This window comes from Botryllus schlosseri, chromosome 4 (genome assembly GCF_051294905.1).
Source record: "Botryllus schlosseri isolate E-star chromosome 4, Bs_hap1, whole genome shotgun sequence".
In the NCBI taxonomy this organism is placed as follows: domain Eukaryota; kingdom Metazoa; phylum Chordata; class Ascidiacea; order Stolidobranchia; family Styelidae; genus Botryllus; species Botryllus schlosseri.
In genome coordinates this window covers 25,148,060-25,163,048 of record NC_137239.1, presented here as the reverse complement: position 1 = coordinate 25,163,048, position 14,989 = coordinate 25,148,060, and the positions used below count along the sequence as shown (strand labels likewise).

The window sequence follows — 14,989 nt, the reverse complement described above, 5'->3', positions numbered from 1 at the left end:
CCGGCCGGGGATCGAACCCACGACCTACCGACCGAGAAGCCGGACGCATAGCCCATTACACTATATGTCGCTCGACAAAGTTATTCTAAAAGCTACGTTTAGTGGTTCGTCGTAAGTCAAACAAGTTTATACAATTGCGTCGCAGCGCCAATCGTTAGGGAGTCACTGCACCTAAATTTCTTATTAAGTTTATTTTAATTATTCCGCATCAGAAAGAGTAAAAAATATTCATTATTTTCATGCGCAGTGCAATTATTTTATCCGCACAAGTGCGTACTATCCAACAGCTTTGAAAAGAACTGACCTATAGTGACTTCACGACACCATATCCAAAAATCCACTACTGTATGCCATCTATCGACAAAGCATTGCTGGTGTGGCGACCCGCGACATGTTGACAGACAATTTGTTCATACCTCATTTTAAAACGCGATAATGGGCGCTAAAGAATGTCCGGATTTTGAGCCGCAGAAATATGGTAATATGTAACCATATGTTAGTTTCCTTAAATTTTGAAAAAATATCATACGGCTCTCATGGAAATACAAAGGTTCAAGGGTTCCGGGACCCTGTAGGCAGAAGTGTCGCATGTCTATTTCGTTCAACTGTCGTTTATTAATTTTGTCGCATGATCAAATGTCGGACAACCGGCTTGAATAGTTCAGGGGTCATAACATCATATCAGTTTCTACTCTGAAAGCAATGGGCACCAGACGAATCTCAAATGTCGAGCTACGATTTTTTGCCTATATAGAGACTAAAGCAGTGGTTGCGAACCAGAGTTTCGATTTGAACATGTTGCGCGACCCCACCTCTCAATTTGGCGTGCTGTTTACTAAAAAATGTTCAGTACCTTCTCCCAGACCTACTCGCGGCCTACGTGTGAATCTGGAGACTATGTGCGCATTAATAGCAATTATGAATTATATGAACTCGTCAACCTCCGTCTTCAATCAAGACTAAAGCAACGTATTGGTCTTTGGAACGATTTCATGTAAATCCAATCGAGGTATAGTCAAGTGCGCCACGTGAAATACAGATCTTTAAGTCATAGGGCCGCACCGAGCATGTGTGTACGACTGTACGTACGTATTATACTGTTAACATGTATAGCACTTTCAGTCTCTGGTAGTTTTCCTGGATGGAAATTTAGCGTCTTATTGATTTTACTATGCCCCTGACACTTTTATCTTTATAGTGATAGCCAGACACAAACATTAAGTTATAGTTGATGGCGCTTTAAAATGAAGCTTTGACTGATCTGGTACCTTGTTTACCGGGCTCGCATTCCTCAGAGGTCGTGTTTTCATCTATATTTTGAAAAGATAACTAAACAATAAAACATTCAGAAATGAACCGCCGATATCATCCGTCCAATTGACATTCTTGTAAATAGGGTTTCATTTAAAACAAATGATGTTTGGAAACATTTTGCTTAAAACATGCTTTGAATAGTGTTTTAAAAATGTGATTTTGAAGTTGCATAATTATGCCGTGTAAATAGTTTAAAAAAAAACATGTAGTATAAGCCTACGGACGATTTGTACCCGATATAGTTAACATATCCGATAGGGAATTGTTGAAACCCTCGAAATCGTCGTCGGTTCAACAGTTGGATATAGGTCATTGGTACCGATCGAGGTTTTAATGGAGAGCGAGAGAAAGAGAGAGTCTCTCTTTTTTCATCTAACCAAAATATAGAACAAACAGACGGCAATGATGGTGGTACAGAAAATATGCATGCACGGTATTCGGTGTCAGACAGGAATGATCGATAAGACCTTGAAGGTCACACCAGCAACAAACAGGTACATTTGGCTCTATACAGTCTGGCGGTAAAATATGTTAGATAAAAAAGAAAAAAGAAAAAAATTAAACGAAGGTAGCAAGTGATCAACGCTGGATGACCGCTGACCGTGAAAATGCTACATACAGCAATGCAGTCCTAGTCAAAGATATGTTTTGGTCCTTTTAGGACGGGGGTTGGAAGCCTTTTCCATCAAAGGAGCCAAATTTACCCTATATTTTCAATCGTAAATGTCGATCCACTGTGACGTTACAATAAAAGATTCATGACGTCATGCATAAAGAAAACAGTAAAAAAACATATTTTAAAAAAGGGCCATGTTTTAATCATGTTTGTTTTAAATTGATTTTTCTTTTAAAAATAGTCAAAAAACATGTTTTAAAAAGGGGCCATGTTTTAATCATGTTTGTTTTAAATTGATTTTTTTTTTAAATGCAACCCTAATAGTCATTGGTATTCAATTTTCGTCTCCACGACCCCAGAGAATAGGCAAATGACCCCTAGCTTGGGAACCCTTGGATTAACTAGGCTTATATCTGATTTGGTATCGCCCACGACGTATCGCTCAAATCTACTTTCTCACAGTAACTATAGGCCCACTCTAATGTATGCTTCACACCTGACGTTTTCTACTTCAGTATGAACTAGTTTCGGCGATTCCTCAAAATCACTGCATTTTGCCCTTGACTCTGACCTGTACCTCAAGGCATATTGCTTGTATTCGAGAAGCATCACTGTCTATTATCATTTCTCCTGCGGCGTATCTCCGCCGGGGTAAGCGAGCTTTGATATAGATGCTTTCGAAGCCAGCTACTTATATATGGTTTGCTTTACAGGTTTACACGATGGAGCGACATGTAATCTCATTACTGGAATTGAGTCACATGAAACAGAATTTTACGTGACCCCGATTCATTCCATCTAGGAATCGAATCTATTTGCATTTGCCAGTCGAAATCTGTGACTACCATAACGGTCAATACTGCATAGCCCCATTCGCTCTGGCTGATACTCCAAATCCTACATGTCAATTCAAAACCATGACTTCTCAACCTGATGACATATGTCTATCAGCATCTCCCTGGCGTAAACCGCTGATTTCAAACCCTGCTGTAGGGAAAACTGCTTTGATATTAGGTAAGAATCCATTGCTTTATTATATTGGAATCGTAGAGTTTTTTCTATCGGAATCCCGAGTACATGTTGGAGGTGATCCAGGAGTGGTAGTAAGCAACATCGGCGTAGACACCTGGCTTGTTGGCCTGGGCGCATCCGTATCCCCAAGAAGTGACGCCAGCGACGGTGTTAGTTCCCTTGAGGTAGGCGGGTCCGCCGGAGTCACCCTGTCGAAAAGACGAACGTATTTATTCCGCCGGGAAGAATCTCATGAATGAATCAGAAAATGTTGCATTGTATAGTGGGTTTGGCACGCTTATTTCCAATGAGTAATTTGGGTAACTCGCCTACAATTAAAAGGGAAGGATTATTTCAGTTAGCCACGCTATGATTTCGTGGTTTAGTTCTGATGATGTAACACTACGATGAATCGAATTTTACACGAGCAACATCCAGAAGGGATAGGTAGAATCGAATAGCAACGTATATTGAGCTCGAACTTATGTACACGTCCGAATCGAATCCAATCATGATCTACTGATTATATATTGAACAACGATGTTGAAATGTCAGTCGTACATACTTTGAAATACCGGTGTCGTGAACGAGCGTCTTAAGTAGGGCCTACCCGTGTTATTGTGTTATATGCCTGTAATGCAGGTACAATCGTCTCAAATATTGTGTGATATTTCAACGCGTGATCGACTCGCACAAGTTACTTTACACGGATATTTGGAGCAGTCAATCAAAGTAGCCTTGTCAACGAGAAAGTGCAAAGTACGTAGGCCTACCTGCAGCGATTTGCATTAATTATGATTCGATACCCGTATACATAATTCCTATCGTGAATCATCAGAAATGGTTCGTAACAATTTTGAATCATTGATTCGTATTGCTTATATCTAGGGCAAGTTTTTGCAACTTTTGCAACTTTTTTTTACAGCTTCCGGCGGCTTCCTAAATACTCGTAAGATATGTAGAATGCTGTTTTAAGCTGTTTGAAGGAATCTTATAGTGCAACTTTTTGCAACTTTTGTCCATTGTTTTCATGCAACTTTTTACAACATTTTGCAACTTTCTCGATCTTTCATGAAAGTATTTTCGATTCAGGTGAAATACACAGCAGCATTCGACTGAAACACCGTAAATCAGCACCGAAGTAAGGCTTTTACTGGTATTTCGGAAGCTGAGCCGGAAAATTGATCTTTTTTTTTAGTCAATCTGGGAAGTTGACCTTTTTTTTTAGTCAACCGAGCAAAATGTGGTCAAAATGCAACTTCTGCATCTTTTTTCAAAAATAAATGCAACTTTCCATGGATTTAACTGCAACAAGAACTTGCCCTACTTATATCTAATGACCAGTTAATAATCGTCTTAAGCGACTCTGATCACAGTTTCTGATATAACTACGTATTGTAATCGCATCTTACCTGGCAAGAGTCTTCTCCGCCAGCCATGACTCCCATGCAGATCATACCGTCAAGAATCATTCCGTTGTACGCGGTACGAGCGTTGCATGTTGATGTAGAGATGACAGCAACATTAACGAATTGAAGATTGGTGGGAAGGCTCTGAATGATTCCACTGTTGGTATCACCCCATCCAGCGACGGTGATTTCAGCTCCGTTACTAGGGCTGCTTGATGCCAAGCTTGCTACGTTGATTGAATTGCTTGAAGAGAAGCTCGACTGCAGATTTCATGTTTGTATGGTTAGGTGATTCACATTTATCAATTTTCAATTTTGACTCACAGCAAGTTCCAAAATCATGATGTCGTTCTGGTACGTGTTCGAGTTGTATAGGGGGTGCACGACCTTTCCGTTGACGTTGATGGTCACTCCGCCGCTGCTGCGGGATGTGGTACCTCCGGTTACAGTCAATCCTACCAAGTTCCTGTATCAAACAATCGCACGGTCATAGCATCTCGCATGAGATATAGGCCTAAATCCCCTGCCGTTGCCGTTCTTACGGTGACCAAAAAAACCAGACAAAGACCCGACGAAAGAAAGCACTCACAATGAATGGAAGGACCTAGTAGAAAGGGTCGCGGCTTCAAAGAGATCAACATCGAAAAAGGACTGTGACATCGGGCACTCTAGCCGAGGTGGAAGGATCGCTACTGATGCGTTTCGTTCGACAGCGAGATAGTGTAATGGTTATGCGTCCGGCTTCTCTACCCTTCTCGAGCGGTAGGTCATGGGTTCGATCCCCGGCCGGGTCATACCAAAGACTCGAAGATTGGTATCCGCAGCTATCCTGCTAGGCGCTCAGCAATCACGGATAGCATGGAGAAGAAAAAAAAACGGGGGTGCAGACGAGATGACCTCATGGGGCCGTATCGCAACTCCGTCGTCAAAGCATCTCGATGGTGCAGGCGAAAAAGAATACCATATCTCTCTCTCTCTCTGTTCATGACATCACATTGTGTCTTATCGCATTGTACATTGTGTGTGACTTGTTGTTCAGATCAAAAATATATCCCAGCCATGAAATGAAAATGAAAATGAAATCGAATTTACATAATACTGCTGCTTCGATATGCAATCTACATGGGCAAACACAGGCTATTCCCTGAACAACGCAATAATACGCAATAATTCTGTGCAAGATGTGATTTGGCAGTCCGATATAATAATAATGATATTCATAATAATACAAAGTCCAAGGTAATTTTTCAACCCGTTTACGTAGGGTAGGCAGACCCACCCGATCCAACATGCATGGTATAGGCCTATATAAAGCTTTGCGCTCCCTCAATCTGGTTTGGAAGAGAAATGAATCCCTAGAAAATAGCAGTGGCGGCTCGTGACAATATCGGGTGGTGGGGCAAGGGCTGCAAGCGACTTTTTATCAACATGACGTCACAATGGCGTTTTCCAACGTAAACAAGTAACTTAATGATGGTACGGTAACATGAATTTCCCGGCAACAGTGATTTTAACGTATATGCCACGAGAGGTCCGCTGGTGAGCTGTGACTTGAAGTGTGGTAACTGCGTAAACGGCGTACGGAACAAAGATTCAACCCGGTTCATGTTCGCATTAGACCTGACTAATTATCTGCAGAAATGGAAATGACTATAACTCGAGAGATAGCGTAAGCCTAATTGGAAAGGTCAACGAATTCGGACAGATACGCAATTGTTATCTCATAGATTGGGCCTGTCCTATTGAATCCAAAACATCATTGTAAAGGACTAAGAATAGCAGCCTCGGAAATTTGGTCTCGGTACAGCATAAGAGATTTTGGCCTTGAAACTGGAGACTGTAACACGACACATACGTTTTTATTACTGTCTTATAGGTCTGCTGCGAAATCGCCTTTGAAAATATATTACCGAATAAATACGTGGATGAAAGCCTTAAACTTGGTACACTGTTACATGACATTATCGAGAAGTGGCCTCATGGCCCTTTTCGGTATGGTACACTGTCAAAATTAATGCGAACAGACCAACACCGAATTTTGCGTAAAATTTACTGAGGAATAGGCTGATCAAGTGACGAGGGGTTGTACGCAAATGGCTTGAAGGCCACAATTTCACGGTGAAATTGACATTGGAGAATATACGATCAAAGTAAATATTTGAATGCAAACTGAGAATGATATCATCATCTCACTTAACGTTACCGCAGATACACCGGCTTTTGCGTGAAATCCGCAATGTGTTGTAGGCTAAAGTGTTAGATCGGAGCACATCTTTACCATACTCGACCTTGATAACGAAATTACTGCCCTAATCATTGAGTGTCAACCTTGAGACTTGGCACAGCGTTCGATACTAAAATCAAGACATACCGTGCAAAAGCTTATGACGGATTTAGGTAAGGAGCATCGTTAAAATCAATAGAGACCAATACCGGCTTTGCGTATAATCTGTTAGCGATAAATGACGAGTCAGCTCTCACTCGAATTAGGAAACGAAATTACCACTAACACAGTTCAGTGACAAACTTAAAACTTGGTACAGCGTTCGATACTAACATTAAGACTTACCGTGCCAAATGTCATAACCGATCTCAGTATTGAACACCGTCAAAACCAATGGATACCAATACCGGCTTTTGAGTAAAATCTGTTTGCGATACATGACGGATCAGCACACACTCAACTTCGGAAACGGAATTACTACCCTAAACTTTAAGTAGAAACCCTGAAACTTGGGGCAGTGTTAAATACCACCATCACGACATGACATAACATGGTGTGAAACCCCATTAAAATCGACCTATACCAACAAAGGTCGACTAAACGCATATGACGGTAACAGAGTTCAGCTATAGATACGATTGTTACATCACACCTTAAGGGCACAGAGCTATCGTGCCCCGGTTGCTCGGTAATTTTATGAATAGGAGAGAGTAAATCACCGTTTCTTTATTGTGCGCGGTTTTGAGAGAATAGACAGTGAAAGCTTGTTATGAGCGCTACCGGGGCAAGCCCCGGTTAGGCATTCGCAAAGCGAAAACACAGAAGAGAATTCGATTTTCGCATAGACTTCGCTATATATGGGCATTTACAAGCGAAAGGACAAGAAGTATACGATTTTCGCTGTGATTTCGGTTTATATAGATAGGTGTGCGTCTATAAATGGTAAAGAATTGTTATTGAACAGAATTTTAGGTGGGGCAATGCCCCAGTTGCCCTGTAGGACGAGCCGCCACTGGAAAATAGCCTATCTGTCATCAAAGCATCGTAGTTGTGTTAGTGGTCAAGATATCATTGAATTTCCGAAATCTTGACATAGCCTATTGGGCGGCATGTATAATTATAGATAACCAACCTACGCAGGTTAGTTATCAATAGTATAATCAAGAACTTACTGTTCGCAGTGAGCAGCAGAGAGAACTCTGTTGGCAGCGATGATGGTTCCGCCGCAAAAGAAGCTCCCGCTCTTCTCTTGGAAGACGATGGATGGGAATTGTCCGCCGGAGGCAGCAGTTCCTCCGATGATTTTATCGGCATTGGCACCTGAGTTACAAAATGGGATTTGTCAGGAAGAACTATCACTAATAACATTGCAATCCGGAGTTTCGTAATCTGGGGTAAATGAATACTGAAACAACTTCTTTAAATACCACTCGGAATAGATTACATTCCTAATACAAGAAGTGAAAAATCACGGTAGTCTCACTGAAAACTCTTTTCATATCCTCACCCCTACGCTTCACTCATTCTCCTTGTTCAATAAGGTGTTGAGTCACGGATTTCGATAACCGTATATTTAATATGTCTATGGGTATTTTCGAGGACGGCGGGGCAGATGGAGTTTCGCATTTAACTGTGACTATCGGATGCTGGTTGTTGTGCACGAGACCGTTAGCTTTAGGCGACATGCGGGGTTTGTGTTTATGGGGTTGAGGGTTCTCTCATCGAAAAGCATTGTCGACGACAGCTACAGTATTATAAACTCACCGCATAGAGCAAGCATCAAAATTGCGAAGACCTTCATCCTTGTCGAGTTGCGTTGTCGTTCACGTGGTAATGAATATTTGACAATATAGAATTCATCAACTGCCGGTACTTATATAGGATTTTCATTCGGCTACTTATCAGTAATAATCCGCAAAAATAGCATCAGCTTATCCATTCGGCAGCTGTGAAACTCCCATCAGATGTATATTTTTGCTGTTAGCTCACGCCATGTCATCGTGCGCCTGCTGATTACCGGAAATCGCAAATAAACGATTATTAAATATTACGTACAAGTCAAGTAGGATAGAAAAATAAGTAAGTCCAGGTAAAAACAAGTCTCTGTAAGTTTGATGGGTAAATGTGATCTTTGATTCGGGCTTTGAGCCTGAATCTTATAGTCTCGGGACGAGTCCAATCAAATCCAATCAAATCCAGTCCAACCCGAGAAATATGTGCATCTTCCTACGTCCCTGTTTGCAAGCATCATTTGAATTAAAATGGCGTGTTTGATTTATACAGTGGTCCAAGTCTGAGATATGTTCCGGTCTGGCGTACCACGGGTGTATATTCCCACCCGTACATCACTGGTGGTATACGGGTGTGAATACACACTCTTTTTGCCAAGTATGTAATATTTCTTTTCATCCTAACTTGCTCTTATACACATCCCTTGCAGTATATTACGAAGTGTATTTTAATTACGAGAAATCGGCAAATGAATACTGCTGGAGCAACATTGGAAGCATATGTACTCAGTAACTAAGTAGCCTACTTCTATACTGCTTTGATGTAGCCTACTCAAGTCGATATCGGCTAGAAGCGGAATTTATACTCAAGTAGATATATGTTTTCATGCTACATCTCTCTTCTACAGCTTTTATACATCATAATCATTTACTCTTTACACTTCACCTTTAGTAAATTCAAAGTAGTTTTGGATACGTTTGCATTTAAAATTGTCATACTAATCAGTCGCAGGTCGCAATAACCACTATATCACGAGGTAACTGGATATACTTTCGATATTTGCTCATGTAATATTATATATATATTGCTTCAAACGAGAATATGCATTCTGCAACTTAAAAAGTAACTCCAATTGACCACCAGAAGTACGGAAAGGCGCGATCTAATCTACTTTTCAAGAATTCCGTTAAATTGGGCACTCCTACGTTTAATTATATTCAAGGTATTGAGGCACGCGTTGATCACCTCTGAGAAGAAGTAGATATTTCCTAGACAAGTTGGGACCGTCACTTCAATTAAAGGTAGCCTATATACGAATATGAAAGTTAAGCTGACCAAGTTTGAAGTTTGGGAAAGTACAATGAGAAATTTTCAACAATAAAAAGAAAGCTAGACCGTCAACCTTGAAAGTTAAATACTATTTACTATAAAAGAGCCTTAAAACGAAGTCATTCCAATTTCAAATAGGGGAGATGTGGTTCCGATGGATCAAAAATTGCAAAATGATCTCTGGCCCTCAAATATTCAGTCAAGAATAGCAGATCTTTTGCTGCCTCAACACTTTGATCCAAGCACAACCTATCGCGGGCATTTACGTGAATATCCGCCTTTTCAAAAAATATTTATGAAATTTCAACATTTGTTGCTCAGACGTATCATCGGTCCCCTCCCGGTGTGTCCAAAGACACACGACCATGGGTTCTATGAGACATACGCTCAAAAGCTCGAATTTTTTATCTTGTTTTGTTGGGTACTATATTCTAAGCTACAACAAGCCAATGTAAAGAATGTTTCGTCGCCACTTCAAGAATAAAATAGAATATATCAACTCAAATGTTGGCGTAAAATCACGTTTCGATTTACGCCCAAACTCACAAAATCAATGGCACATACATTGTGGTGATTGTTGTGATTGTATAAGTGCTGATTACTGTAATTAGTTTACTTTGCTCTGTTCATTCCTTTCGTACCTCAGTTGCTTATATCTGTGTTGTCGAGTGCATGTCCTAGTTCCGTGAAGTTGATTGTAGCTGAATTTCAGTTAATAAAAACCTAGAAAGCTGTCAAGCAGTTTCGTCTTCGTCTACATACGCTTTCCTCGAAAGGTCACCACAATTTTATTAACTGCTATTTACACAATCGACCCTGGAATGACTTTCTCTCAAGAGAAGTATATCCGCGTGCCGGTTCTAGATTTATTACCGAGCTCTCAAGACTCTTCAAAAGTATTCAACCACACTGTAAAAAAAAAATACCTCGATTTACCGCGAAATGTTTGGAAGCACGGTAGCCAGACATTTCGTGGTAATGTAACATTACCGCTAGTCAATGTAAATTTAACTTACACTCGTCCGGTAATCTCACTTTACACGCCAGACTGTAATGTTACAGTCACATCCGGTATATCCAATCTACATTTTCTCCTGTATATTTGCCACTGAGACTGTAATTCTACCGCCTACCAACCTACATGCTGTCTGTGTAAATCAGGATTACATATCAGCTTGTAAATTAACGTACATCCCATACCTATCGCAAAGCAACCCGATGCTAAAATATCGCAAAAGCTTCTTCACACCCCCAAAACGACATTGGAACAAACTGTATATTCATTCATGATTCACGATGAGAAGGTTATCGATGGAAAAGTATTGCTGCTGGAGGTCGAATTCTTCTTTAGGAGACATGCAGTAACACGGGTGGTCTCCCACCATCGGCCAAACTTCCAATTGTTTCTTTTTCTCGTCCTCATTCCTTCTGTGTAACTAGTATCTAGCAGTTCCACTAAAAAGAATTCATGCATAAGTTGATATATTAAGCAAAGTTCATAGCCTAGACATGACATTATAAAGACTACTAAGACAAATAGGCTAACAAAAATATCACAATTTTTGAAGTACCGGTACTGGTACATTGTGTGATGACGGTTCCGCCTTTTACATGATATAGCATGAGTCATGACTTACTTCATCTAATGCAGCGGTCCTCAACCTTTTTGAACATGCACCCCCCTTGGCGATGGCCAAAAAAATTGCGCCCCCTGCACTTATTGTCATGTCAAAAAGAGCACATCATCTAATATAGAGATAGGCTATGTTAATCTGTCCAATGTCCATATCCATTCCCGGTGAACTCTGGACCATTATACTTTTCACAAAGGGCTATTGTACACACCGAAATCGCGAGTGGCAATGCTATGAGTAGTTGCTGGGATTCCATATTTTCGTGCAGAGCGGAGCGCGAAATTTTTTTAGATTCACGAATGAATACCGTAAGTAATAGTAACAGTATCACATATTACTGTCAAATATTTATCCTTTTTCAGCCCATATCATCAGATTCACCGGTAGGGTTCATGGACGGAGTGCTTTCGAAAATTTAGGCCAAGTTATAATTGATAATGCATCTTTGTGTGGGCCAATTGTTATTAGTCATGCACTTTGCATGCTGTTATTTGTTGACCCCCCATCAGGATTGTCCATCGTATCAGTAGTGGAAATATATTGAAATCGCCCAAATGTACCATAGAAAAATTTCTTTTGTGAGCACACGATTCTGATGTCTGCTCAGATTTAGAAGGGCGCTACTATATTAGAATCGAAAAATCTAGTTACGTTGAATTGCGTGAGCGCGAAGAAAATTTCAAGATTAATTAAAATCTCTTAAAAAATTGGGATGAATTAGTAATTTCAATTAGCATGTCAACGGATGCTAACACATACTAATTGAATTAGGTGTCGACGGCCACACAAACTCCCTTCTACTGCAGCAGGTTGCCCATCCCTGATCTATTAGTATACATATGGTATGTCTTACGCCAAGTTTGAATCCGTATTCGAGTCTTTAACATTTCTGACTAATTTCCCCAAACTTGTTTGAAATAGGCAAAAAAAACATTAAGCAGGACATCAATTTATTTCAAGGTAGGTTGCACTGAGACTAATCCTAATGCTGGTAGTGACTACAGAGAACAAGGCATCGTTCTGTACTGCCATGCCCAATTTGATCAGTTTTGGAATTGAAGGAAATTGTGTTGATATAGGGTAGCTTAATTGAGGGCAAGCTATGAAGGGCAAGGGAAGATATGAAGTAATGAATGACTTACACGTGCGAATTCCTCTAAATCTTCAAAGAATATCAAAAATTTGCTCAAATGAAGTTGAGCGCGGCTGCTGGAGTTTGAATTTGGCGAGCTTTCTTGAATACGAAATAATTTTCATCTTCAACAATCGTCTTCTGAAAATGGTTGAGAAACACATGTTTAGCCTCATGTATTGAAGCAAAAGGTTCCTCATTTGAGGTGGCATGTGTGCCAAACAAATCCAGCAGTGGATGAAAACATCTTTATGCTATGGCCCGAAAATGACATAAATATACCAACAGTTTCAACTCCTCCGCGGCGGAGTATATGGTGTCACAGGTCACTATATAAGTCGACTAATATCCCAAAATAGAACAGAGGGTAATCTTATAGCTGGCGACCACAGCTCAAAATTTATTTAAACCGGTCTCAGTCGAAAGATATTTTCACACTGATTCCAAAAATATAAATTAAAATCTGGTCAGGGCACTGGAACCCCCCTAAAATCGACCTCAAAGTTCGAAATTTCCATTGTTCTGAACAATAGGGGCGCCTGAGCTGAATGGTCGATTAACGCCTCGTACTCATTGTGACGCCATTGAGCGTCTCGGCGAAGTCGAGCCGTGTTCTCCGTGACTCTCGGAGTATTTAGCGTCGTATCAATCGCTGTAACGCGAATATGTCCCAATCAGAGTAGTTTTCTCGTAGTGCTTTTATAGATTTCGATAAATGATTGCACTGAAGACTACGCATATCAACTTTACATTTACTGGTAATGCATAATATAACAGGCCATTTTGCGTCGTATCAATCACTGTAAACCCGGGTGGGCTATTATTTTACTTCCCGTGTCAAATGAGAAGCAGAAAATACGTTGTGAGTAACGGTTACGGTAATTACCAAAAAAATATTTATTTGCAATCACAATTCGAAACAATAGGTTTTATCCAACCCCGCAACATTCATAAGCAGGTTTTATGTTTGGGATTCCAAGTAGATTTTTGAAGAGCTTCTTGGAGGTACAGAACTTCAATATACAATTAAATAGTATATTCATATTGAAATGCCAAACCACTATTGTACCGCCGATACGTAGATGATACATTTGTGATTTTCAGGAATGAATCGGAGTGTGACCAATTTCTCATTCGCTTAAACTCGCTTCACCCGGCCTTGCAATTCACAATAGAAAAAGAACGCAATAACTCATTATCATTTCTGGACGTATTAGTTGAAAAGCGCAATACCAACAAATTTGAAACGTCTGTTTTCAGAAAACCGACATTCACAGGCCAATACCTTCGCTGGAATTCATTTAGTCCTCGGCGCAGAAAAATTAACCTCATAGGCACACTCGTGCATAGAGCGTTGATGATATGTTCGGGTAACAAACTGAGTTTAGAACTTGACTACATCCGAAAAATCTTACTGGATAACGGTTACCCTGAACACGTCATCAGCCGCGGCATGGAGAGGAAATTAACGCAATTCAACGCAGAAAAACGAACAGAGCCCACCGCACGAACAATAAAAGATGTTTATATCCATCTACCGTGGATTGGCCCCATTTCCACCCGCTTTGAAAAACAATTGATTTCTGCTGTCAGTAAGTGTTACGACACGGTCAAAACCAATGTGATTTATACAACAACACAACTGCTCCCTTCAACACGCAAAGACATGCTTCCTGCACTTCAACAAAGTAATGTAGTGTACGAATATAGGTGCCACTGTGATTGTGGCTACGTGGGAAGAACGTCAAGACGTCTACAGGACCGCATAAACCAACATGTCCCCAGATTTATCAGAACACGCTCAGTGAAAAGCTCACCCTTAACTCATCCACTTAAAATTGATGCTGATCAATCAAAGGCCATTAATTCTGCCATCGGCAAACATCTGTTGGATAATCCGATTTGTGCGAATAATTATCGAGACGACCGATTTCGAATCGTAGGGCGAGGCCGCTCACAATTCCATTTGTGTGCCTTGGAATCAACTTTTATCAAAATACACCAACCAAAACTCTGTCAACAAAAGGAGTTCGTGTACCACCTAAAAATAGTACATTGAACGCTCTCTCTTTCATGCTGGTGACGTCATATTTTGTGATACGATTGTTGATATACAATGTTCTTTCCAATTCTCTACTAGTTGCTGACGATTACCCCTGACGAGTGTCAGCCGAAAATATTCGGGTTCATTTCAATATGAATATACTATTTAATTGTAAGTAGATTTTTGCGGGCCGCTCAGAATTGCTCCGCGGGATGGATGGACAATGGACATGGACGCGTACTTGGCATCAACCCCACACAATTCCAGATGCGTGACTGCGGGTGTGCGACTTCTGGTCCGAGTAAATCTAGCGATTATTAATATAAGCAATTACAATATGATTAAAGGTGTTCTGTGATATAATTGGTCTGCGGGTTGTGAACGTCAATGTAGCTATTATCACACAAGTACGTTTTTTCTGGCGATTCCGTCACCCGGACTGACTTGAATACGTAACAAAATTGGGAATAAGGACATAAAATATAATTATTGATCATTTTAACAGAGAGAGAAATGACGAATGAACGCAATATGACTGCTGTGAG

The 14,989-nt window shown here is 40.5% G+C and overlaps 1 protein-coding gene and 1 long non-coding RNA gene across 2 annotated transcripts; both read right to left on the bottom strand.

Annotated features, from left to right (window-relative positions):
* Nucleotides 1–2,933: 2,933 nt before the first annotated feature.
* Nucleotides 2,934–8,482, bottom strand: LOC145437531 (trypsin beta-like). Its single transcript, XM_080314794.1, has 5 exons — nucleotides 8,339–8,482; nucleotides 7,747–7,894; nucleotides 4,675–4,816; nucleotides 4,354–4,611; nucleotides 2,934–3,150 (listed from the first exon to the last, which is right to left on the bottom strand). Exons 1-5 carry the CDS (start codon nucleotides 8,373–8,375, stop codon nucleotides 2,989–2,991), a joined length of 747 nt encoding a protein of 248 aa, XP_080170920.1. The 5' UTR covers nucleotides 8,376–8,482; the 3' UTR covers nucleotides 2,934–2,988.
* Nucleotides 8,483–10,892: 2,410 nt separating this feature from the next.
* LOC145437530 (uncharacterized) lies at nucleotides 10,893–12,760 on the bottom strand. The gene is made up of 2 exons (XR_013914681.1): nucleotides 12,411–12,760; nucleotides 10,893–11,089 (listed from the first exon to the last, which is right to left on the bottom strand). It is a non-coding gene; the product is annotated as an uncharacterized LOC145437530 (long non-coding RNA).
* Between the last annotated feature and the right edge of the window lie 2,229 nt (nucleotides 12,761–14,989).

Bases quoted from the DNA above. Each gene is read 5' to 3' on its own strand.
- LOC145437531 (XM_080314794.1), bottom strand. From the start codon at position 8,375: ATGAAGGTCTTCGCAATTTTGATGCTTGCTCTATGCG. The intron at 7,895-8,338 runs GTGAGTTTATAA...TTTGTAACTCAG, and splicing joins TTTGATGCTTGCTCTATGCG to GTGCCAATGCCGATAAAATC. The intron at 4,817-7,746 runs GTAAGTTCTTGA...TGTTTGATACAG, and splicing joins TCTGCTGCTCACTGCGAACA to GAACTTGGTAGGATTGACTG.